Raw genomic sequence first — 26,273 nt, forward strand, 5'->3', positions numbered from 1 at the left:
TCACAGGGTGTCTGTTGTGGGGAGGGGAAGGGAAGGTGATTGTAAAATGATTTGAGTCTCCCTTAAGTGGTAGAGAAAGTCGGCATATAAAAACCAACTCTTCTTCTTCTTCTAGGTAAGAGTGTATCCAGCTCTAGATTTTATGCAATAATTCCAGCAGTATTTGACTGCTGCAGCAAAAATTCAGAGCAGTCCAGCGGCACCTTAAAAGAACTACCAAGATTTTTAATCCAGCATAAGCGTTTGTGGACTAGAACCCATGAGATACACTCAGTGGGTCCCCCCAAGGCAGATATTTATATATGAGGTTATGAAAAAAGCAGGCTTCAAACGGTCATGAAATACAGGAAGTACAAGGTGAGATGTAATTAAAATTCTAATGTAATCAAGAAAAGTACAGAGATTATTCCCTACAGCAGAAATTGGCTTTTTATTTAGCTTCTCTAAACTAACACCTATAATGGCTGTGGAGTCCCAGGTTTTATGAAATCTTCTAATGATACAGATTTATACAATAGCAGGAATCCACATTATATCCAAACTTTGCATTCTAGTTCTAAGGGGTCTTGTTCAACAACCTGAGTTTCATTCAAAAGGTACAACATCTGTACTACACAGATCCTTCCCCCTATCATGAATCTGAACTAATTCACCAACATTTAATGTCTCCTACTATAGAATCTCTACCTGTCTGCTTTATTATTCCTTATCTCAGTAGGATTTATCCAGATATATCAGGACCCATTCTGCATTATTTTTTATATTTATAGTCTGCCTTTCACACTGAGACTTAAAGCAGATTACACAGCAAGTTAATACAATCAATATGATGAGACATCTAATAAGCAATGTACTAGGGTCAGGATTACAGAAATCTGAAAAACATGTCATATGATTATGGTATCATATTAGACATGATACAGAATGCAGATTCAATACACAACAATAGTACCTCATCTCTAGAAAACAATGTAGCAACAATGGGGCAATACATGCAGCAAACAGATAATACTTCCTTATACATAGTGGTAGTCTCTTTCCCATTATAAAGCGCCTTCCTGAACCATTCTGCTATAGTATAGCCTATTCCAGCAGCAGCCTCCTGGCTCATAAATTCCTAAAGCAGGGGTTTAGCATCCCTAGAATGCATGATATCGTTTGCTCTAGTGACCCATCTCAGAGGCCTCAAGGCTTTTTTTCCTTCTAGCAACTCAGTCGGCAGGCCGGCTGGCAGGAGGCAGTCTGTTGTAAGCATAATAAAAAACTGCAAAGGGAAGTATAGCCTATTAAGCTTTTGTGGGCTTGAACCTGTGAAACACGCACAGGGAGATAAAGCCCCCAACCCATCATGTTTCAAGGAACAAACATGTTCATGTTGGAAACAGTAAAAGATTAATTCCAGGGTAACCCCCACCCCACCCCGGAAATGAAGAAAACTGACCAGAATGCTGGTATGGATACCCCTGGGAAATATTACACACAAGACTATCCACTTGCCTTCTGACCCCGTTGCCCAAGGCAACCTGCTTCTCCTCGTTTCCCTTCGAAACCTGGTGGACCACGTTCCCCCTAATGAAGAAAGAGAGACCAATAAATGTCATTATTTAAGTACGATCACTCCTTAAGGGTTACCAGCCCTTGGCCCCCTTCAATACACATGCAGAATCCCAGCAGCTATGCAAATGACCATTGCTAATGGCTATGCAAATGACGGAACGAAGGAGCAGGCGAGTGGGGGCGGTGGAATTTGTTTGACTTTCTCCTCTTGCATCTCCTCTCGAATAGCCATTTTAAAGGTCAGATTTTAAAAATCAACATTGAGCGAGGAGCAGAATCGACCCTGCATAAATGGCCATAGTCAAAATTTCTAATATCACCAAACACTGCATTGCCAATTCCAGCTTGTGAAAATCCTGGAGATTTGAGGATGGTACCTGGAGAGGTTGGGGTCTGTGGAGGGGAGGCAGCTCAGCAGGGATGCCATAAAGTCCACCCTCTGAAGCTGTCATTTTCTCCAGGGGAAATGATCTCTGTCGTTTGGAGATCAGTTGCAATCCCAGGAGAGCTTCAGGCCACACCTGAAAGTTAGTAACTCTACTGAATGCTGATGATGGTGGGGTTTTTTGGGGGGGATAAGCTGCCTTGAGCCTCCCTTTGTTAGGGAGAAAGAAGAGCCAGCAATGTTTTAATGAATAAGTGCATTGTTGCATGTTCAAAGCGCTTCATGTAAATTATTTATACAATCCTAGCAATAGTCCTGCAAGGCAGGTCAGTATTATTACTCCAGTATGGCATGGGAGATTGCATGATGGTAGCAGATGTAAGGCCTTCATTTGAGCATGCCAAAGGTCCTGTTTGGATCGGGGACTTCCCAGCTCATACTCCAAGGCATGACAGCATTCAAAAGAACCATCCACATTTGGAATATTAAAAAGGTTGTAGCATATTTCCAACAGCAATGGGCAGCCCTTTGGTACAGACTAAAACATCTGGAAGGGAAGACTGCCAGGTAGGGATGCCAGCCTCAAGGTGGGACCAGGGGATCCCCCAGAATTACAGCTCATCTCTAGACTACAAAGATCAGTTCCTCTAGAGAAAAAGGCTCCTTTGGAGGGTGGACTCTATGGCCGTTTATGCTTGGTAATTAGCAGCGTGTTCCAGGCTGAAGTGCCCCGCCTATTTTTTTAATTTCTTCACTCTGAACCGTCATTCCAGTCATCACTGCAAAACCGGCACATACCTGCTTCGCATTTCTTAAGAGCCCCTTTAACGCAACCTTTTGTATTTGCTCCGCCCCCGCATCGAAGCATTCACTGAAGGAAGCATGCAGAGGCCCAGGCATGGCTTAGCTATGCAAACGACTATTGCTAATGGTGATGCAAGAGAAGGAACAAAGGAGCAGGGGGGTGGAATTTGTTTGACTTTCTCCTCTTGCATTGGGACAGTGAATAGTCATTTTAAAGGTCAGATTTAAAAAAATCAGCATTGAGCAAGGAGCAGAATTGACCCTACATAAATGGCCTATGTCCTATGGCACTGTACCCCACTGAGGTCCCTGTCCTCCCCAGGCTCCACCCACAAATCTCCAGGACTTCCCCAACCTGGGCCTGGCAACCCTAGTGACAGGACACTCAGGTCTAAGGCATATGTTTACCTGGCAGGTGACCCAGGTTTGCGGAAATAATTATAAAGTTATTTTTAAATATTAGGATGTAAAAAAAAACTTTAAAAGTTAATTTGTGATGTCTGTGCATTCATGTTAAAATCATGCATGTACACAAACGAAGAAATCATCTCAGGGAAAGAGGAGAATCTGATTGATTGGGCAAGCTGGGGAAGAGAACTGGGAAATGAGGCAGAACAAGAGGAGATGGAGGGCAATGGGGGTATAAGATTTCCCCTCCCCAGTAAGAGTTCACAGAATGTCTCCTTGTTTAATGCTGATTTCCAAGGATGCTATCGGACACCTTTTTTTAGGAGGCCAAGGTATTTTTCTGGCCCATCAAACGATGAGATACTTACAGTTCCTCCTTCATCACCAGGGTGGCCAGGTGATCCTTGAAAGCCGATCCCTCCCTGAAAGATAAGAAAGGAAGGGAATGAGAAATTTAATTCAGTAAGCCAGTGTGGTATAGTGGTTAAGAGCGGTGGTTTGGAGCGGTGGAGAACCGGGTTTGATTCCCCACTCCTCCATGTGAACGGCCAGCGCTAATCTGGTGAACCAGGTTGGTTTCCCCACTCCTCCACATGAAGTTAGCTGGGTGACCTTGGGCTAGTCACTCTCTCAGCCCCACCTACCTCACAGGGTGTAAGCTGGTTTGAGTCTCCCTTAAGTGGTAAAGAAAGTAGGCATATAAAAACCAACTCTTCTTCCTCCCCCACATTTTCAGGGAAAATGTATTATCTCAAATTTGAAAACGCGGGGAAACGCCAGGGGAGAGTGAGGTGACCTCTGAAGGTCAGAAACGGCATGCATAATCAAAACCAAGAATTGAAAATAATAACTTCTTTAACCAGTTGCTTCTTACACCAACGTTCTTTGCCCTCTGGTGGTAATAGGGTGGAGAGGATTAACAGCCTTGGTGGCCCTGATGAGGGCAGAAAGATGGGGTATACATTTTATAAATAAACTAAATCAATAGATAAGTTTACCCTGTGTGGCTAAGCATATTCTTGTTAATCACAGAGACTTGTTTGTACTTCTCTGTGCAGCCAATATAAAACTGGACTTTCCTCTTGTGGCCTGGATTTCTGTTGCATTTACTAAGGTCCCTTTGAAGACTGAATTATGAAATGGAGATTTTCTCCTACAGCCCACAAACTGGTGAATACAGGCAGCATGAATGGTTCATGTCACTGTACACCATTCTTTCTTTCTAACGGGGGACTGGGTCAATTTCCGCTCTTGACCCAGATCTGTGTGTAGACTGTACAGTCCCTTTGCTCCTTATTCAGGGCCTGAACAGCTTCCCGCAGAAGGCTGTAAAAATAATGTACTTTTCAAACTGCAAAAGCTAACAAGGAAAACAGATTGACTTACACTCGTGGAATACTTGGAAAGAAAGAGGCTTCTGCCAATTGGAGCTGGACTTTTGATCCTTATTGCACATTTGTGGTTTGGAGGATTTCATACATTTCTTCCTAATGCGTTCAGGCATTGTGAAAGTAACTTGAGAAACCTTTGCAGAATGGTTCTGATCACTCTGACTTGCTTTTTACTTTCTCTTCTTAGCCAAGCACACAACACTGAAAACATAGCTTCTCTGTGAGGCTTTGTAACGTTGGAAATAACTTTTCATAGGCCTTTCTTCAGGGGTGCAGAGAACTTTGGAAACATCGACATTTGAAGTGACCTTCTACAAAATGCCCAATTTTTTTTTGCCAAGTCAGGCCTTTCTCTGGATTTTCTCTAGCCCTTGCTTACAATTAGTTTTGCATCCGTGCCATGGCAGCTTTCAGCATGCTTGATAACTAATCATCACACATGCTTGATTCGTATGCCCGGAGTACTCATGGGAAGTCTCTTTGTAAAGCAGCTAGATTTGGTTATATACACTCCTTTTGCATCTGTGCACTCAGCAGCATCCTTAACTCTTCCTTTCCTTATGTTCTACATCCTGATGATGTCCGGAATTTTATTTATTTATTTATTTTATTAAATTTCTACCCCACCCTCCCCAGCCTAGTCAAGGCTCAAAGCACGGTCACATGCAGGAGAGACCCACAGAGATGTCCTGCCTCTTGTAAGACCACAAGGAAAGGTGGAACACAAAGGCACAGGAAGAGGAGGAGGAGTCAGAGAAACTTCCATCTTAGACAAGGAGAGGCATCCTATTCAGTGAGAGAAGATGACACATGCACAATCTGGTCCCAGTGCATAAAGAAAGATACCCGTCCCCGCCGCCGCCCCATCCTCAGGCAGTCTGACAGTGCAATTCTGAACAGAGTTGCTCCAGTCTAAGCCCACTGAAATGAATGGATTTAGACTGGAGTAACTTTGCATAGAATTGCACTGTTCGTTCCTTTTACTCCAGCAGATGTCGTTGCTGATGTGCTGGTCGTGTGTGTGCTTAAGCGAATCAGTGCTGCGCACAGACTTCAGGAGACATGAGTAATGGATATATCCCACACACTGACTTCAGCCCTCCTCTGGCACAGTTTGGAAAGTGCCACCTTAACAAATGAGCTTCCAGTAGGGCCAGGAGGGATTCCACCTTAAAAATCGTCACCGCTCTCTAGTCTTACCTTTATTCCAGGAGGTCCACGATGACCCCCCTGCCCATCGTCTCCAAAGCACTTGCAGCAAGCCTTGCAGCATTTGCGTTCTGCAATCGAGTCCTGCAAAACAAATGAACACCACTCATATTCCCAATCGCCCGTTAAACATTATGAAGAACAGAGAAGGGCGCCTTTTCCTTTTCATTGCTTCTTCCGTACAGAAACTTACAATTTGTCTCCACAAGGTGCTTGGAAGTAACGGGTTTCCAATCTGCAAGGGTTCCCGATATCCAAAACCTCTACCAAACTCTGTTTGCTGAAGTTCGTTGTAGTTCTCAACATTTTCCAGGCCAATCATTAAAAGCGCATCAAGCCCTGCAGGAAGAAAGGGGTGACTTGATTTCATTCCCTAGCAAGCAAAAAAGACTGTAGATAATTTATTTTCTGCATGGAAGTATAGGTGTCTTTCACCAGGTAGGGTCAGCTTGATGTAATAAAACCTGTAATATTAGAATGCACTCCTGCGGCAGTACTTGTGGTGGATCCCATCGTTTCTCTACAACTTCTGTGCTTTGGAGAAGAAAGGGGTTCCTCATACCAGGAGAATTTTTCTGGAATTAATCCTAATACAGAAAAAACCTAACCTTCATTTACATACATGTTTGGCGGTTAACGCTTAATATTTTACTCAAGCCAAAGAACTTGGACAGTGCTTATCTGTATCAGATACTCCTTCAAAACAACAGCTCTCTGCTCTGTTTTTCTTGGATACTTTCCATAGTAGTTGGATTATCTAATTTTTCCTTGTGAGTCTCTATGGAACTTTGCATCTGCTCCCTTAAATTACAGCTGAGTAGACATGAACATAAGAACATAAGAAAGGCCATGCTAGATCAGACCAAGGTCCATCAAGTCCAGCAGTCTGTTCACACAGTGGCCAACCAGGTGCTTCTAGGAAGCCCACAAACAAGACGACTGCAGCAGCACCATCCTGCCTGTTTTTCAAAGCACCTAATATAAAAGGCATGCTCCTCTGATCCTGGAGAGAATGGGTATGCATCATAACTAGTATCCATTTTCACTAGTAGCCATAAATACCCTCTCCTCCAAGAACATGTCCACTCCCCTCTTAAAGCGTTCCAAGTTGGCTGCCATCACCACATCCTGGGGCAGGGAGTTCCACATACTTTAGTTGTTCCAGATACTGCTTAACTGAAATTAAGAAATTATATTCTCTTGTTCCTGGAACTATAATTAGTAGCTCTGATTTATAAACAATCACATTACACAATGATCATGCAACAATAGTCCAAGTAGCCCATGATTTTCTGGAAACAACACTGTAAAACTATCATAGGAAGTTCTGTATGCATCCTTGCCATCTGTTCACTGATCTAATACTGAATCTGTGAATATAATAGACATTATATATAAAACAAAATGTAAGCCACTTTGAACATTTATTTAAACAGAAAGGTAAGACTTACATTTTTTAAAAAAAGAATAACAAATAACAATTTGAGATTGCTGCATTTACTAAACAGAGACTGTGTGGATGTGGGGAAAAATAATGAATAGGAAAGAAATAAAAAAGAGACTAAACAGAGACTGTGTGGATGTGGGGGGGAAATAATGAATAGGAAAACATAAACAAGCCGGACCCCGACATCGTTCTATCCCTTCTCTTCCCTGCAAATAAATACAATGTGACTCCGGAACCATGCTGGAGCAATGCTATAGAATGTCCATATACCTTGTTTGCGAAGAGAGTCTGCAGTCGCTTTGAGGTTTTGTATACTATCATCTGGTCCATCTGTAAACACTACGAGGACCTGCAATGAAACATTTGTCGACAGGACAGGATTAAATACACATCTTACAAGACAACGTATCAACCAAGCCACAGTTCAATGTCTTATTGGACACTTTCTCATACCATTCAGAGCTTCGCTGCATATTGCTGGCCTAGCGCAAAATTTGGGGAGGGTCCTTGAGCTGGCTACCCACTGCAGACCCCTGAACTCCCTCACCCTTTTGGCATACCCATATACCCTGATGACTTTAGCTTATAATGAAACACTCAGAGACACTTGTTGAAATGAAAATGGCCACAACTTTTATTGGTTATAGCATCAGGCATTAGTATTGCATAGGGGCTAGATCCAAGGCATTGGCCCAACCCGCCTCAGAAGCGAAGGCAGAGCCCAGACTTTAAGGTGCCAGCCTGGAATCACCTCTTTCCGCCAGTCCTCGGCAATGCTGAACTTTTGACCTGATGGTCAGCTCGGCTCGCACAATGTAAATGCCTGCAGGATGGGGGCGACCCCTTTGCAGGCCCATAACATTGGACCCCCATCCCAAACTTCACCAAACTTTGGTGACCATCAAAGGAGAGTCCCTTGCAGCCACGCTAGGGACTACCTCCCCAAATGCCCACCCCCCCAGAGCTTAAAAAAAAATCCCCATTGACTATAATGGGCCTGAATTTTTCAGGAAACCCGAAAATAACCCAAATACCCATATTCACTGGTATGGGTATTTGGGTTATTTTGCGTTTACTGAAAAAAATCGGGCTGAAAAAACTCATACCTGAAATTTACTTTTAAAAAAAAAATTTTGCACAACCCTGACTAAAGGGAGACAAGGAGGCCTTGTTTGCAACAGTGGTCCATAGGGTAAAGGGACTCACCAAAACTGAAAAGGCCATAACAGTAATACTAGGATAGGTTATTTGCAGACTGTTTTACCAATCTCATTCCAACCCCATCATCATATAGCTGTTGGTACATGGCAGACATTCCTGGCCTGCTTGATTGTTATTTGACATGAGGATCTAGCAATTTCCTCTTTCCTTGAAACAATAGTAACTATTCCCATGGAAAGAGTAGGATCGTGACATTATTTGACCTTATGGAACAATTATTGTCCAACAGATCATGAATCCTCAGATCGTGACACAGCATGTGTGGAACAAAACAGGGAATGACTTAAAACTCATTCCAACCTACGTTCTCATTGTTTGTGTGTAAAGGGCCCCTGGTGGGGTTTTCAAGGCAAGAGATTAAGTAGAGCTGGATTGCCATTGCCTTCCTTGGCCTAGTCTTCTTTGGAGGTCTTCCTTCCTAGTACCGACCCAGCTTAGCTTCCAAGATCTGATGAGATTGGGCTATACTATACCATTCCACATCCCACGTTCTCATTACTTAAAACTTTTCCCATCAAAAAACAAATGTTTACCTTCACTCTTGTAGAGGCCAGACTGAAGGAGCTGTCCCAAAAGGCCTCTAGGAAGTTTGTATTCAAGTAAGTGTTCATAGTGGTTTGCACTTCCAGGAATTTCTGAATGATCTCTTCATCATAAACTTCAAAGTTGGAGTCGAACAAGGACCGACCATTTCCAGCAAACACTTGGTACCTAAACCTGATGTTCATAGGAGGCTCAACTGGGCAACTGATATTGATCATGGAAGCCATTGCAGGCACTAGCCTGAGGAGTTGTGTTTGCATTAACTGCTTCAAACGCATTGTTGATGCATGCCTGGAACTATCGACTGCTACAGAAATGTCAATATCGCAGTCTGTGAAGAAGGGGGAGAGAAATCCATTTGGTTACATTGCATGTAATATTTCATTGCAATCTTCTTAGCTGGCCCTTAGAGTACAAATGAAAATTCAAATTTAGAAGCTGCAATCAACGGATCTGTGTATTTGGCATGTATAAACTGACAGCACCGCAGTAGTAATTTCATCTGGACCCCTGTACCTTATTGCCATTGGCCTGAGATGTTGGTGACAGTTGGCCTAATCTCCAACTTTTTCATCAAAAGAAGAACTGGTGTTAAATTCCAGTGGGGTGAATGTTGTGAGCAGAACACATAATAAGGAGGTACTTTTGATTGCCAAAACCTTCGAAAAGCATCACCCAGAACAACCTAGCACCACTCCTGCAGGTACAAAGACTTGTTTTCTCACTCAATAAACTACAGTTCTGACTAAATGCCTCAGGGCATAAACGGATGCACTTTCACACATTCTGGATAATGCACTTTCAATCCATTTTCAAAGCACTTTGTAATTGTATTTTCACTGTATGAAACAGCAAAATCCGCTTGCAAATGATTGCTAAAGTGGATTGAAAGTGCATTATTTGCCATGTGTGAAATTACATTCACTTTGTGAATCGTCAACCATCAGTAAAAGCCAAATTGAACATGCCCCAATTCAGAGGGCAGGCAAGAAGAGAGAGAGTTTAACCCTTCAACTCCCACTCAGTTTTCCCTGATTGAAGCTAGGCTGCTGTTGTTAGCATTTTAAGAAGAGAAGACATCTCTATTTCCCTTTAAAATGCTAACATTGGCACTGGAAGCCTAGTTTCAATCAGTGACATTAAGCAGGATCTGAAGAGTGAAAGGCTCTCTTCCCTCCCTCCACTGTCCTGATCGGATTCAGAGTTGCACGTGCCATTTTCCTTTCACAAATGAACAGGGATGGGCAAACTCTAGTGCATCTGCTTGTGCGTTTACACAGGAAGCATCTGTCAATCATACAATGCCCAATTGCTCCTTGACTAGATGTTTCCATACTATCAAATCATAGCAAGAACTGATTTGGAACGAATTCTGGTTTTTTAAATAACAGCCCTTAAGATTTGGACTGGGGGGAAGAGGGGGGGAGAGTTTGTCATTCTCTATTTGTCTTCTGAAAAGTACATGAAAGATTTCTGTTCTAGGAAGAAAGTCCTGGTTCCAGAAATCAAGGTTTTGGCCACCACCGCTCATATTTCCTTGCTTCAGCTTCTCCAAAAACAGTAACAAAACACCATATGAAGAAAGTGTCTTAAACAGCATATCAAACAACCATCACTGACACTTTTGGTGCACCAAAAGTAGTTCTTTTGGTGCACCAAAAGTAGCTGCCAACTTCCAGGTACCAGCTGGAGATCTCCTGCTATTACAACTGATCTCCAGCCGATAGAGATCACTTCCCCTGGAGAAAACAGCTGCTTTGGCAATTGGACTCTATGGCATTGAAGTCCCTCCCTTCCCCCAAACCCCACCCTCCTCAGGCTCCACCCCAAAAACCTCCGGCTGGTGGCAAAGAGGGACCGGTCAACCCTATATCAAGTGCTCGTGGTGGTGTTGTTTTAAGACTACACTATGTTTAACTAGCACGTATTTCAAGTAACTTTACCCTTTCTGTGCCAGATCTTTCATGGACACTTTACATCAGGGGTCCCCACCTTCCCTGTTGCCTGTCAACTATTTGTAGAAAGTGGGAGGGGCCAGGTGGGGATTTTGCTCAGCAGGACCTCTGGTCAGCCACTGGAGATCTGATTGGCTGGGCAGATTTTTTACAAAATGCTTAAGAAACTGTAACTGCTGCCACCACAGCACAAGGATCTTCACAGCATGACTGAAGTTAAAGCTCTGTGTATGCAAGAACATATTTTTAAACAATATGTTCATTTTAAAAGACATTTTGCTAAGCAGAACGTTGATCTGAAATATTGAAGTTACTATTAGAGTTAGGCATAGGTTTGCCAACCTCCAGGCACTGGGAGAACAAAATAGACACCACTGTACAAGTATCAAGGGATTTGGAAATCAGTACAGGAGCGAAACCAATTTAAACAAAGTGCAAAAATCTTTATAAGCTACCACATATAGTGCAAGACAACACAAGACAAAATGTACATCAAAACCCACAAAGTTCTATATATACATATGTACAATAGTTGTTTAACAAAGTTGTCTCAATAATGAGTACAAAATCTTATTGAAGGCAAATATCACGTAGTGAGTTAGAGATCATCAGTTTGTGGGTTTTGATGTACATTTTGTCTTGTGTTGTCTTGCACTATATGTGGTAGCTTATAAAGATTTTTGCACTTTGTTTAAATTGGTTTCGCTCCTGTACTGATTTCCAAACCTCCAGGCACTAGCTGGAGATCTCCTGCCATTACAACTGATCTCCAGCCGATAGAGATCAGTTCCCCTGGAGAAAATGGCCGCTTTGGCAACTGGACTCTATGGCATTGAAGTCTCTCCCCTCCTCAAATCACACCCTCCTCAGGCTCCGCCCCAAAAACGTCCTGCTGGTTGCAAAGAGGGATCTGGCAACCCTAGCTATGCTTAATCTCACTCCCTGACATTTTGTGGTGGCTCCACCTCCTTTGGCAGCCATTTTGTAGCTGTACCCACTATTCAGTATAGAATTCCAAAGGTGTCCACATGTTCAAAAAGGTCAGGGGACCCTGCTTTCACGTGCATACAGAAGAAGCTCAGGGCTTGTATGTACACAGGAACTGCACATGCTGTTGGAAGAACATGCTTCAAAACATGGAGAGAAAAGACCTTCGTCAAGCTATAAAAGCTAACCGTGTTTCTGTAAAGCAGCAGACTGGAAAGGATAACCAACTAAAAAGAGGGAAAGAATGATATGAAATACTCAAATTAGTTTAGAAAAAATAGTCTTGCTCTCTGACCCAAGCAACTCTGAAAAACTCCCTTTACTTCCATGTAAAGGTAAAGGTCCCCTGTGCAAGCACCAGGTCATTCTTGACCCATGGGGTGATGTCACATCCTGACATTTTCTAGGCAGACTTTGTGGTTTGCCCGTGCCTTCGTACGGGCATCAAAAAATGCACCTCGTATTTCATTTATTCATTTGTGTATGTAAAACATTTTATATGCCGCTTTTCCACCCAAAGGCAGTAAACATCAAACAGTAAAACATTGCAGCACTAAAAACATTTAAAATAAAGTATGCGTATAAAATAATTTGAAAAAACATATCAACGTGCCTAACTCCAAACACCAGGAAGGAGACCAGTAACAGTTATAGAGGTATGCGAATCAGAACAAAGAAGTCTTCACCTGCATACCTTTAGCATCTAGCTCAGAGCTCAAGACAATCAGCATAACCTTCTCTCAAGGCACCGCTCAGTACTACGTAGGTCACGCTAGGAGACACTGTTGTATCATCTTGCAAACAACCACGAACAAGTCTTTTTAAAACATAACTGTCTCTATTAAACGATACAGACGTGGCTGTTTCTGGCTATATGTATTTTTCAAAACATTTAGACTCTGCATTTGTAAGAACAGTTTGGATTGCAGCTGACTGTATTTATCATAGACCAAGCAGCTAGGTTAACAGCACTGGGCTATGAGACAGGGAAAGAGTCCCAAATTCAAACTTCCCAGCTGTTAAAGCAGGCTTTATGGAACTCTGGTCAGATCCGATCTTTTTTTCTTCGTCTTTTTTTACCAAGGTCCCACTTCTCCTCCCATTTCTTCGGACCAAACTACAGGTGACATTTATAAACATGTCAGCTCCATGTTCCCGGTTCCCTTTCCCCACAGCCACATAGCAGGTGTGGGGAACAGCCATTTAAAATTCTACAGGGGGCTGATTCAGCTCGAAAATTCTACAGGGGGCTGATTCAGCTCGAAAATTCTACAGGGGGCTGTTTCAGCTCGGGACCATACCATGAGGGAAGGAAGGGCTCCTGCCTCCCCCCCGCACATCATTTACCCAATTTGAAATGGCACCAGCGGGCATTATTTGCCCCATCGGGCAGCTACAGCATAATCCTAACCCTAACCTCTCCAGTCCTATTAGGGTTGCCAGGTCCCTCTTTGCCACCGGCGGGAGGATTTTGGGGCGGAGCCTGAGGAGGGTGGGGTTTGGAGAGGGGAGGGACTTCAATGCCATAGAGTCCAATTGCCAAAGTGGCCCATCACAGTCATCCACTCCAATCTCTAACACCTCAAACATCTCCAAAGGTACTCTTTTGAAAACCACCAGGGAAGAAGCTTTCATAAACATCCAAGGCAGCTTATTCCACTGATGAACCATTCTTACGCGTGGGAGGTTTCCCACTAATGCTAGCCTAAATCTGTCATATGGTAATTTAATTCCAGCACGTCAGATATTTATGTATTTTATTTGACAAAATGTACACCCTGCCTTTCTGCTCTCACAACCACCACCAGAATCTTCTGTTCTAAGTGGGGAAGACAAACAATTATTGCATCTTATTTTTTCTTGCGTCCCTTTAAAGATGTAATATAACCTACGTTTTCTATATGCTGAACAAATTCAGCTCATTCTCTATCATTTGTGCATAGACCCTTTCCTCCTTCCAGCTTTTCAATATCCCTCTAAAACCCAATATTGCAAGCAATCAAAACAATGCTGTTAAATCATCCATAATTAATTATCCTCTCTCTTATGAATTAAAGCTAACACTTCTGTGCTGGAAAGGGATACCATAGTTACTAGATACTACTCAGACTCACCTCGGGGCTGATCTGCAACGTCACAGATTTCCTTGAAGATGCTCTTCTCGATTGTTTCCAGTTCATTGAAGTTAATCACCCTGAATACTCTGTCAGGCCTACCAGCGATTTGATTCAGCTCAAAGGACTCTGAAAGATTTTTTCCTATTCCTACCGAGAAAATGTTGATCCCATAATTCCTCAGAGCAATGGCCGCCTCATTCACGTCGTCATCGGACTTTCCATCAGTCACGACAACGAGGGATTGCAACACTCCCTGGTCCTTCCGGCCCCCGTTGGCAGGCTGAAAGACGCTTTTGACGAACCTGAGGGCTCTGCCGGTGAAGGTGGCCGACTCTAACTGGGCCATGTTTTCGATTTTCCTCTTGATCTCAGTGTCACTGTAGAATTCGTTGAGATAAAATTCAGTCTGAGGAGCATCGCTGTACTGGACCACCCCAATGTGGATTTTGTTCTCAGCAATGAGAAAGCTGTTCACAATGTTCTTCATGAACGTCTTCATCACAGTGAAATTAGATGGTGTTATGCTTTTTGCTCCGTCAACCAGGAACACAAGGTCTGCCTGCTGAGTGCCACAAGCTGCAGAGAGAAACACCCACTTAACCTTGATTGGTTCCTCATCAAGAAAGTATGCATGACTTGGCCCTTGTAGACTACCGAGGCAACGAACCTCAGCCTATTTACCGGGGAAGAAAGTTCCATTGAACTCATTGAGGCTTACTTCTAAGAGGCTGGGCTGTTACTTGAGAACAATCCTATAAAATTCAGTAGGATTGCAACCTTAGGCTTGTAGAGCTTTCTTTTGCCCACTTTGTCCTTTCCATTCTAGCGGTGTTTGCTTTGGTGTTTATCATCAGCATTTACAAGCAAGCAAGAGAAATTGGAAACTAAATTAATGTGATGAGTTCCAACTTTCTAGAAGCTGCGTTTTTATTACGCTAGACTTTACCTGAAAGCCAAGAGAAACTTGCTGAACTTTCTGACATGGGAGCCGCATGAAATACACTGTCTGAACACACACCTCACCCCACGTCCACATTGTGCTGTATACATGAAATGGGGCAATAGTTTCCTCCTCAAGAGGAGGATGAAGTCTATGGCAGGGGAACAGTTATGTTCTCTCCCTCCAGAGGTTTTCTTAATTGCAGCCCTTTTCCCTTGCTCCCTACAAATGGATGGATTTTTCATTCCCTGTCCTTGTATTTATATACTACTTTTCAATCTTCATGGAACTCAGCATGGTTTATACAGCATTCCCAGCAGGTCTCTCATCCAGCCACTCACTGGACCCAAATCTGCATAGCTTCACCAAGGTGGCTGTCTCATGTGCCTTTGAAGTAAAGTATGGGATGTGTATGAAGTACATGGGAAAGGGGTTGAAATCATGAGGCTTATCGCACCCAGTCCAGGAAACGTGTGGAAAACACCTTAAAAGCGTTTGTCCTGGATGCGAGTTCCAATTTCCCCCCCCCTGCTTTCAGAGCGCACCGCCAATAAAATAGCGCGCACACAAGAGAGAGGGGTGTGTGGAGGGAGCAACATGTAATCGTGATGTTGCTTGGGTTCCTCTCTACCTCCCCCCTCAGCATTTTGGATCATCGTTGCAACGGGACGATAGGACAATGGCCTCACGTTTTCCCCCAAAGCCTCTAGTTCTCTCTCTCACACACACAAACCTCACACAGAACTCTCTAATCAGATTGCATTGTAACCGACTAGTGAAACTAATGGAGAGGGGGGGAGTGTGCCCTAGAAGTTGGGTGGTTGGGAAAACAGAGGATCTTGCAATCAATCGGGACCCAGAAGCAGAATAGGGAAAGTCCTTCCGCCTAGAGATTGGGGGGGGGGGTGCACTAGAAGTTATCATGGTTTAAATAAAGGGGGGGCTTGCAAGCATACCCTTTTATTTCTCCAATTACCAGAGCCTGCCAGGAATGCTCACTGTGGTGGTTTGAAGGTTAAAAAGGGTTTTTTTTCCCTCCAAAAACATGAAATTCCCATTGAGGCTAGGTAGAGAGCAGACAATACCCCAATGAGATGGGGGGGGGATGCTTGGCAATACAATCCACTCACTCATGTTTAAGTGATGGTACAGTCCAAGCACAAACCAATCAAAAGGAGCGTGTCCCATCTGGGATCCTGTAGCCTGCTCTCTTCCACCCCTTCCCCTTCGTCTCCCTTTGACCCAACGATAGCAAAAGCAGATGGCAATAAAAAAAATGGAGGATGCAAACAAATAAAAGAGGGAAATGTTTGATTGGGACCATGCACAAATACAAATGGTTGATCTAATGTTCCAACGGTCCCGTGTTCCTTTGTAAGACCACAAGCACTTGGGAGGGGGGGCGTTAAATAACAATGATTGGTGGATGCAAACGGGAGGGGAGGGGGAAGGTGGGATGGGAGGAGAAAGGCTTTTCATTGGGTGTTGCAAAATGAGGGGGGGAGAACTGAATAGCGTATGTGACTGAACGCACCCCTTGGATTGCCGGTTTTGAAACGACATAATGAAATACATCATGGTATAGGCGTTTTGGGGAAAAACAGATGTCTGGCGCTTCCAAAGCATTTCCAAGCCAAAATGGGAGGTCTGAGGTGCAATCTAACCTGGATAACACGTTTTTTAAATGTAGTATATACTGAGTGCGTTAGGCCCACAAGATAACTAGGGAAGAGGATAGCATACTGTGGTCCTGCTTAAGACCTATTGGTCATTTGAGCAGAATCATTAAAGTAATAAATTATTAATCCTGGTTATCAACTAGGCTGTGTACGTTTGCAAAACTCATTTCAGCATTACTAGCTTACCTGGTTTTGATTTGTCACATAGAATATGAGTTATATTTTGGCGATAGCTTTCCAGCGTGCCATAACTTGGAGCAAAAAAACTCCACCCCTCATCGCCAACCATGTCTTTGAGTTCTTCTGCATCTGCAGCCTCTGTCCCAATGGCAATGAGCTTGATTCCTTTTTTCTCCAAAGCCTCTACTGCTGCAGGAAGATCGGGTCTATCTGCCGTCGGCGCATCAGTGATAAGCACAACGAACCGTGCAGTGTCAGGCGGGGATGTCTGGCCACTGTAAGCTGCATCAAACCTTTCCCTTGCAAAATTCAAAGCTTTTGCTGTGAAGGCCTGTCCGTTCAAAGAACTCATGCTATAAACAGCTTTCCCGACTTCTTCCTTAGTTGAGAACTTATTCAGGGAAAATTTTTCTACAGGACGATTGCTATAGGCAACAGCCCCAAACTGGACGTAGCCTTTTCCAACCACGGAGTCATTTACAACTGCCGCCATGAGCTGTCGCATACCCTGGAAATGCGTATTGGTCGACCCGTGCACTACATAGATGACATCTGCAACTTCAGGTTTTCGGCATCCTACAGGTGAAAAAACAAAACAGCACTGTTATTTACTTATTTATTGTCTATTTAAAACAAATGTTAATGCCGCCTTTCCCCGAGGTGGCACACATAAAAACATTAAAAATATTTGAAAGATTAAAAACAACATTGGAAATTATAAACCAATTCAATAAAAACAGATAAACAAATGACGACAGAACCATAAAGGAGGGCCAATAACCATTACTGGGGGTACAGCAAACAAAGCCCCTGCCAAAGAGTCTTCACCTTCGGGCAGAAGGCACCAATAGAGGGAGACAAAAATATCTCCCTGGGAAGGGTGTTTCAAAGTCTCAGTACCATGACCAACAAGGACCATCTAGCCTCCGATGGTGGGGGCAACCAAAGCAGGGCTTCCAAAGACGGCTGGAGTTCTAAAACTCTTCCGTCACCAATATATCCCTTTGGACCCAGTGCTAAATGATAAACAGCCTCTTTTCAAAAGACAGATGGAAAAGTGCCTAGATGACCGGGCTATCAACATGGCCACCGAGCTTTTAACAGGTGTTACAGAGAGGGAATTTTGGCAAGAGAAGCTGCATGGGCCGCAATTCCCTCTTCTTTGAAACTATTGAACTTCCTTTCCACCAGGTCATCCTAGTCAAGAGATGATGATACTTACCTGCGTCAGGGTTGCAAACATAAAATAATATTGTCTTTTCCAAATGAGTAAGGGATTCGTAGCTGTCCTCCATATACACTCGATCTGCCATTCCAGCAATCTGTCTCAGCTCAGAGTAGACTGCTTTGACTATTCCGACAGCATGGATGATGATTCCTTTTTCCCTGAGTTTTGTTGCGGGTTCCTCCACTTTGTCCTTAGATTCTCCATCTGTGACCACAATGAGATGCTGCTTTACTTCCGGCCGTCCTCCTTCAGATGCGTCAAAGTAACGAGAGGCATGCTGTAGAGCATTCCCTGTTTTAGTTCCCTCTTCAATCTGCGTCACTTTAGATATTGCATCTCTCAGGGCATCCTTGGTCCTGTATGTGTTGAGACGGAATTCAAGTTCTGCTGCGGTGCTGTACTTGAGCAGTCCAATCTGAACCTTATCAGCACCAATATCAGATTGATTTATAATCGCCTGCATGAAGTCCTTTGTCAGGTTAAACTGAGTTGCATTCATACTTTCGGAGGTGTCAATTAGGAAAATAATGTCAACTTTCAAGTTCTTACATGCTGAAAGTTTAAAAAAGAAAAGAAATGTGCTAAGCAAATTTACCAAATTTGGTAAATATTCCCTCCCTAAATACTAAAACCATAACAGTGGAGAAATGCAGGATGTGAATGATTTGGTTCATTATGGTCAATGGGCTATTCTTATCCAACTTTTTTGCTTTTTATCCAGCATTCACCGTTCTCGTATAGACCTTTTCCACTGGTTATTTGCCCCATGTTCATTGTTATTGAGAAATTGTGTTTTTTTCCCATTTCCATACAGCATTTTGGTGTCTTCATGCACCTGCTGTTTTTTTTTTTTTTGACATTTCTCTGATATTTCCCACACTTGCTTTGCTCTGAAGTTTTGGGAAAGATCACAGCAAAACCTGGATGGCTGCTGTATGGGGGGGAGGTTCAGATGTTTCCAGTTCTACCCATGCAGCAGCCACTTCCCAGGCCCAGGGTGGCCATTTCCTGCCTGCCTGGAGGGGGGTGTTTTTGTTTTAATTAGCAAATTAATATCATTATATTCTTATAACATTGTAACAGATTCTCTGAATATCCAGTTTTCATTTTTTAAAAATCTCTAGACCCTTTTTTGTGGAGGTATAAGGGGAAAGCCCACAATGAAAGGGGCTAGAGACTTGCTTTTTTGAAAGAAAGAAAGAAAGAAAGAAAGAAAGAAAGAAAGAAAGAAAGAAAGAAAGAAAGAAAGAAAGAAAGAAAGAAAGAAAGAAAGAAAGAAAGAAAGAAAGAAAGAAAGAAAGAAAGCAAGCTGGGGATTTAGCTAATTTGATACATGGACTGATATAACATAATAATGACATACACTTGCCATTTAAAAAAAAATGAACAAGACCTAGTGAGGAATGTGAGGAAACCTGCCATGTGAAAGCCCTATTGCTGCTCCACTTTATTGGCGGCAACCGCAGCAACAGAGAAATCACACAAGCCTGTCCCCAAATGGGAAACATCTACATACAGGGCCAGCCCAAGGGCTTTGGGTGCCCTCAGCTGGCCAAGCCAGGTACCCCCTTGCTGGGCTGGGTGCCCCTCCTCAGGGTTGGGCATGAGCTCCAAGCCACTGGCTAATTTCAGGTTCAAATCCCTCCTCTGCCGTGGAAGCTTTCTGGGTGACCTTGTCCCAGCCACACAGTCTCAGCCTCACCTACCCCACAATAAAGAACTGCACCTTTTCCCCTGCCATTTTCTCAGTGGTGTAGAATCTTCTTGGTATACAAAAGGTCCCAGGTTCAATCCCCAGCATCTCCAGTTAAAGGGTCTAGGGAAGTAGGTGATGTGAAAGGCCTCTGCCTGAGACCCTGGAGAGCTGCTGCCGATCTGAGTAGACAATACTGACTTTGATGGACCAAGGGTCTGGTTCAGTATAAGGCAGCTTCATGTGTTCATGCTTCTATCTATATGCAGCTTTTACACCAACTGGGAGAAAAGGATAGGTATGCATGGGTTTTCCCCAGCAGGAATGAAGGCAGTTCAGGGGTGGATGTTCAGCCAGAAAACCACAGGAGAGGGGAGGGCGCCATCTTCCCCTTGATAAAACTTCATCAGCAGATATTTATGGACCTCCATCCCTTCCTCAATAAAACAATTCTGGAGTCTTTTCTTTTAAGCCATTGACATGTAATTGAGCTTTTTGATTCAACTTGGAGAATCACATGTTTGAAACACGCCCTGCAGGCACAAAGCAAGTGTACCACGGGAGGTGTTATACCAGACATGTTAAAACCACTTCCCAAATTGGTCATGTTTATGAGGCCAGCTGATTCTTCCCTTGACTTCTCTTGAACTACTTCTCAAAAAAGTACTGCCAAAATGGTGAAAAATATTACTAGTACCGTTGCCTCACTGCAAGTGGCATTTGATTAAAGCTTTTAGGATGTTTATTATAACAGAGCTTGAAAGTCCTTGTTTTAAGAAAATGCCTTACCTTTAGGAGAGCAGATCTCCCGCACCACATCATGTTTAATGCGTTTTAGAGAATCAAATTCATTCACAAGAAATGTTTGGTTTTTCTCCCCAGTTATCTGTTCCAGCTGTGTTTTGCTAGCATTCCTGACACCAATAGCATATATCATTATCCCTTCCTTTTGCAGTTCCAGTGCTGGTCTAGTCACATCATCGTCGGATATACCATCTGTAATAAGGACGAGGTACTTTGGAACATTTTCCCTGGCAGCCTTCTTAAACAGGCTCTTCATTACCTCCAAAGCTCTTCCGGTGTAAGTACCATGGCCCATCTGCTTGATCGCATCGATGGCTTTCCTTAAGTCTGTCTTCGTTTTGTACTGTCCAATCTCAAACTCCAGTTTTGCATAACCTTGGTATTGAACGACCCCAAACCGAACCCTATTGGCGCCAACCTGAAACGCATCAACCATTTCATTCATGAAGGCTTTCATGTCGTCAAAGTCCTTTGGGAAGATGCTGCCCGATCCATCAATCAGGAAATAAATGTCTGCTTCCTCAGTCTGCTCGCAGCCTAATAAAATAAGAAACCAGAAGTGAAAGGTAGACCAATATTAATTTGTTATGACACTGAAAACAAATGCTTAATGTCAACAAAAAGGGGGAAATGCTGTTAAACAGAAGATTGGAAACCATTGCTTACATTTCCAGGATGACAACAAACGGTGGGTGAATAAGAACGCTTTGAGAGAGGAAACATGGGCAGCAGAGGAATTCAACATGCCCCTCCCCTGTGCTGTCTTTTAAGTGGCCCCCACCATCCTCCTGTTTTATAAGGATTCAGCACATCATGCAGTGTTTACACATAGGACATGGCTACGTGGTACGACAGCTGTGTGGTGGTTGGACAAATCTACCCCACTGCCACAAAGCTTACTAACTGACCTCAGGCCAGTCACACACTCTCTGCCTAACCCACTGGTTCCCAACGGGGGTCCGCGGACCCCCAGGGGTCCACGAGAACTAAATTAAGGTCCGCAAAACAAAGTTATAAACCCATAATAAATTAATATTTTCAATTAAAAGTTCTCTATTATAAAAAATATATTCAAATATTATTCTAAGTTTAATGTTTAACTAATAGTTATGATTAAAGTTTATTTTCAAATTCTCAGAATTTTTATTTTGAACCTTGGGGTCCCTGCACCGAACAAAAAAGTCCTAGTGGTCCCTGGTCAAAAAAAGGTTGGGAACCACTGGCCTAACCTATCTGATAGGGCTGCTGCGAGGATGAAATGGGAAGGGTGAATTAGGTACACTGCCTATGCTGACAGAGGAGATTCCTCACAAAGTATCAGAGAATCTCTGGGTCAACCCACTGGGTGATCCAGTAGCCATTAGTCTGAGTTTACACAGGTTTATTTGGATGAGATCCTGCAGGACAGCCAAGAACCACCATGGGCCCCTGGACAAAGATTACACCTCCCCCCCGCATTCCTTATGACCCTGATCCAAATCAAATATCATGACAAAACAAATCACTTGGCTATCATGCATCTATAATAATACAAGAATCTGTGTGTCCATCTATCTGTCCATTTGTGGCAGGCATAACTCATCAGAAAAATAAAACTAGGAATCTCAAAACTGACCACCTATTTCAGGATGATCATGGGAGTTCCATGAAAGCAATCAGTATATCCTGGCCCATGTTATCTCCACACATGCACGCCTGTGCTATTTGCAATGGAAGCTAAGCTAAATTCTAACTTCTATTCCTCATTTATTACGCAAAGGCAGATTAAAATTCCGTTATCATGCATGGAAAGGGTGGAGGGGGGCTGGTATCCCGTTACTACTTGGATAGATTATGGGGAAATAATAACTCCCCCTTCTCTTCATAGTTTTGCTGCTACATTACACTACTATTAAATGCATTCTAAGTTAACAACCATGATGGATGAGAAGGAGTTGAGATCAAGACTGAAAAAATGGCAGAGAAAATTTAGAAGGGGGGAGAGAGGAATGAAAGCAGATAACGAAAGGAAGAGAGTAAAATGAGGAAGAAAAGTATGGAAAAGAGGGAAAGAAATTAAGAGAAGGAAAGGCTGATTAATTTTGCTACAACACAGTAACAGGGCTGCCCCTTTGCAAGATATAGATGCCCAGACAAAACTATGGAGGTGGGTGGAACAAAAGGAAGAGGGAAACCATAGACTTCAGGAGATAATGAAATTGTTAGGAAGCTGCATCCTGGCATTGAGTGTAGCAGCCATGAGCTGTGCTGGCTGATCTTGCCTTGCTCCAATGCTAGTTTGGTTGATGGGTTTAGCAACATCTGATAGGCAAGGCAAGGGTTTGCCTCAGTCTAGTAGTAAGCTTTGCAGAAATGCTGTGCTCTGCCTGCCCTACACCCCTAGTGGCTGCAGTGCAGAACTACATTAGAAGTAAAAAAAATTAAATCCATTCCATGAATGTAGCCCTTCAGCTGACTTGGGCCCTAGGAATTTTGCCCCCCAATCCCCACGTCAGTGCCCCCCCCCGAGATTCTGGGATTAACAGTGACATAAATCCTTTACCTTCCTTCAAGGTACGGTACCGCACTGGAGTTACAAATGCTCTTTCCACAATCCCGTTACAAAGCCGTTCCTTTATCTTCCATTCAATGTCTGGTTGCTTCAAAAATAATTCCATGTTGGTGACATGTTTCCTTGGGGGATGCGTTACAATTTGTTGTAGCAGGGAGCTCTCTGGGATATTTTGGATGCCCACAGCATACATGGTAATGTCACTACGTCGAAGACGGGATGCAGGTTCAATGAATGTATCTAATGAGTAGCCATCAGTGATCACCACGGCCAACTGCTGTACTCCTTGATCCCTCCTGCTACCTGCCTTCTTAGTGAAAACCTCTTTCCTAAGGAAGTCTATAGCAGCGCCCGTGTATGGTCGCCCACCACGGAAGCGCAACCTTTTCACATAGTTCAGGACTTTTAATTTATCTTCAAATGTATCCAGAGTGAATTCTAATCTTGGCACATCACTGTAAAGTACCAAGGCAACTTGTACATTATTTGGACCAATATCCAGAGCATTAATAATCCTGAGTAGAAAAGCCCTGGTCAACTGGAAATTCTTTTCACCAACCCGACTGGATTCATCCACAAGGAATGCAATGTCTGCTACAGATGCACTGGAACAAACTGTGAACAAAAGCAATACAAGAGCGAACAATGTGTTAGATTCTTCAGCTAAGGTGGATCCTATGACTCTCTTTTGCTTGGGAGAAAGATGTCCTCCAGCTGAAAAATTCAAGGGAAAAACACTTCCTCCAAATGAAAACGACTTTTAAAGAAAGCCAAAAGCATTTCCTGGTTGAGGGCAGTCTTTCTCTGTTGGAAGAAGAGTTGGTGGAGGGAGTCATAGGATCCAACTCTGGGCAAGAGGCACTCAGTCCTTAATTACTTAGGTATGACCAGGCTTTCCACAACAATAGAGAGAATGGACAACCAGAGGAGTCATACTCCAGAGCAGGCCAGACACGGGTAGTGGATTTGTATAGGACAATGTGCAATAATGTAGTAGAAAGGAACAGATTAGTGAACAAAGCCTGGAGGGGATAATTTAGATAATATTTATCTCAAGGAATGATGTCAATACATAAAATGACCAAACTTAGACCAAACGCATTTCGACCTTATATAGGCCTTCCTCAGTGGTCATACATAAAAAAATTTTATAATACACATCCTGACATCTATATACATGTTATACAAGGCAAAAGATGTATAAAAGCCTATTGGAAAAGGGGGGGGGAAGTATCCTTGCTTGCCTCTGAAACCCTTCTTCTGTGCTACAATTCCTTTTAATTCTTAATAATGCTTTTTAGGTAGCCGACATTGCAGGCCCAGTGTTTATTTTTGCACAATATAATAAAAATAGATTTGTTTATGTTTTATGTGGTATCTAGCTCAACCTCTTCGGTTTCCTCTGAATTAGGCTGAGCACATTTCTGCTCCTCACACATGCACTCCAACAGCAATGGAAGGGGTGAAAGTGGCATGCATGAATTTGGTCTCTAACATGTAGTTTTCTTGTCTACAGGCACAACTATACCTCCTGGAACCTCCGCAACTAGAGCATCCTCATACTCTTGCTGAGCTGGTCCATCCAAAATATCCACTACATCCTTGCGAAATTGACCGACGCTCTGCTCATCGTTGATTTGGTAAGCCCAGAGAGAGGAGGTGGCGACTGTATCCAGTTCTTCCCTGTTGGAATTTAAGACACCAACCGTTATGACGTTTACTCCCCGCTCTTTCAGCTCCTTAGAAGCTACTTTGACATCATCTGCGGATTTCGCTGAGGTAATCACCACAGTATATTGGGGTGTTCCTTGGTTCAATCGACTCCCAGCTTCTTCAGTAAAATAAGTATTGCGCAGAAATCTCAAGGCACTCCCAGTCCGCAGAGGACCTCCCCGGAATGGAACGCTGCTCCGGATGTGATTGAGAACATCGCCCTTATTCTCATAAGTTTTCAGTAGAAATTCCACCTGCCCGTCTCCGCTGTACTGTGCAAAGCCAATTCTGTATTTGTCGACCCCAATGTCCAGTTGTTCAACAATCTGGGAAATGAATGTTTTTACATCTTCGAAGGTAGAAAATTCCATGGCGTCAGAGGAGTCCACAAGGAAGACAACATCCGCATACTGCTTTAAAGAATCTAGAGAAAGAGAGATTTAAAACCCCTATAATTTTATTAAAAGAATGCCAACATTTATATTCTAAAGTCTACTGACATTGTTATTTTTTATGCTCACTGAAACTATTCTTGATAAATTGTGCATGCAGTATTGCTGAAACACATCAAATGACTGCCATATTCCCTTTGAATTTCTGACAATACAATGATTTTTGAACACACCATCAGTGTGTGATAAGAACAGCTTTTGGGTGCAGATGCAGAATTTATTCTCAAAATGCACTTAGAATCATGGCAAAGTTGACACAGTTGTTGAATAGAAGACCTGAGGAGGAGTTTCAGGAAAAATGGAAATTATACTTCGACTATGTTCAGCTGTAATACTGATACGGAGCAACAGATTGATTTGAATGTGACTAATAGTATTGATAGACTAGGGTAGATTATGCATACGGTTTATTAGAATTAGGAATTAGCAACGTATAATTTGATTAACCTTAATGTATGATAAATGGTGATTAAAAAAATAAGCAAAGATCTATTGAGAAGTTATGCTATTGTCGGGTTAAGAATTATTGTCTCTGATTTAAAGCATGCAACATTTTTATAATGCAGTTTTTAAATGATGATATGTTATTGCTCGGCTGTTGTTAAGGCAGTAAATGCTTTGGAGGGCATGACACACTGTATGTATGGGATTGTGAGTATGTTGTTTTTTTCTTTATTTCAATAAAAAATTTTTTGGGGTAAATGAAGTTAAAATCAAAATCCTTTGGAGAGCTGGACCATCACTGCAGGCTGGCTAGCTGTAAGAACCTAAGGAGAGACCAGGAGGATCAGACCAAGATTCTGTCTATCAGCCAATTCCCAATAGTGGCCACTCAGAAGTCAACTATCAGCCTTCACAGCTTAGCAATTTGACAGACTTTGGCTATATCACACAGCGAGGATCTTCCGTTTCCCTGTCATTGCTGCTGTGAAGGCAGAGACATTAACAGTGGGAAAGGAACAGCTACACAGGTAATCTGTGTATACTTTCCTTCATCAGTTGCTGTTTT

At 43.0% G+C, this 26,273-nt stretch overlaps 1 protein-coding gene across 1 annotated transcript in view; it reads right to left on the reverse strand.

Moving 5' to 3' along the window:
• The window catches only part of LOC130484166 (collagen alpha-6(VI) chain-like), a 72,948-nt gene that overhangs the window by 16,087 nt on the left and 30,588 nt on the right, over positions 1-26,273 (reverse strand). The window contains exons 7-18 of the mRNA XM_056857069.1: positions 23,091-23,714; positions 20,534-21,085; positions 18,046-18,603; positions 16,830-17,399; positions 14,022-14,600; positions 8,956-9,296; positions 7,472-7,550; positions 5,948-6,093; positions 5,746-5,838; positions 4,498-4,514; positions 3,523-3,576; positions 1,498-1,569 (exon numbers count right to left, since the gene is read on the reverse strand). Of these exons, the coding sequence (XP_056713047.1) occupies positions 1,498-1,569; positions 3,523-3,576; positions 4,498-4,514; positions 5,746-5,838; positions 5,948-6,093; positions 7,472-7,550; positions 8,956-9,296; positions 14,022-14,600; positions 16,830-17,399; positions 18,046-18,603; positions 20,534-21,085; positions 23,091-23,714 (3,685 nt within the window). The remainder of the gene's footprint in view (positions 1-1,497; positions 1,570-3,522; positions 3,577-4,497; positions 4,515-5,745; positions 5,839-5,947; positions 6,094-7,471; positions 7,551-8,955; positions 9,297-14,021; positions 14,601-16,829; positions 17,400-18,045; positions 18,604-20,533; positions 21,086-23,090; positions 23,715-26,273) is intronic.

The sequence above is a fragment of the Euleptes europaea genome, chromosome 11, assembly GCF_029931775.1.
Source record: "Euleptes europaea isolate rEulEur1 chromosome 11, rEulEur1.hap1, whole genome shotgun sequence".
In the NCBI taxonomy this organism is placed as follows: Eukaryota; Metazoa; Chordata; class Lepidosauria; order Squamata; family Sphaerodactylidae; genus Euleptes; species Euleptes europaea.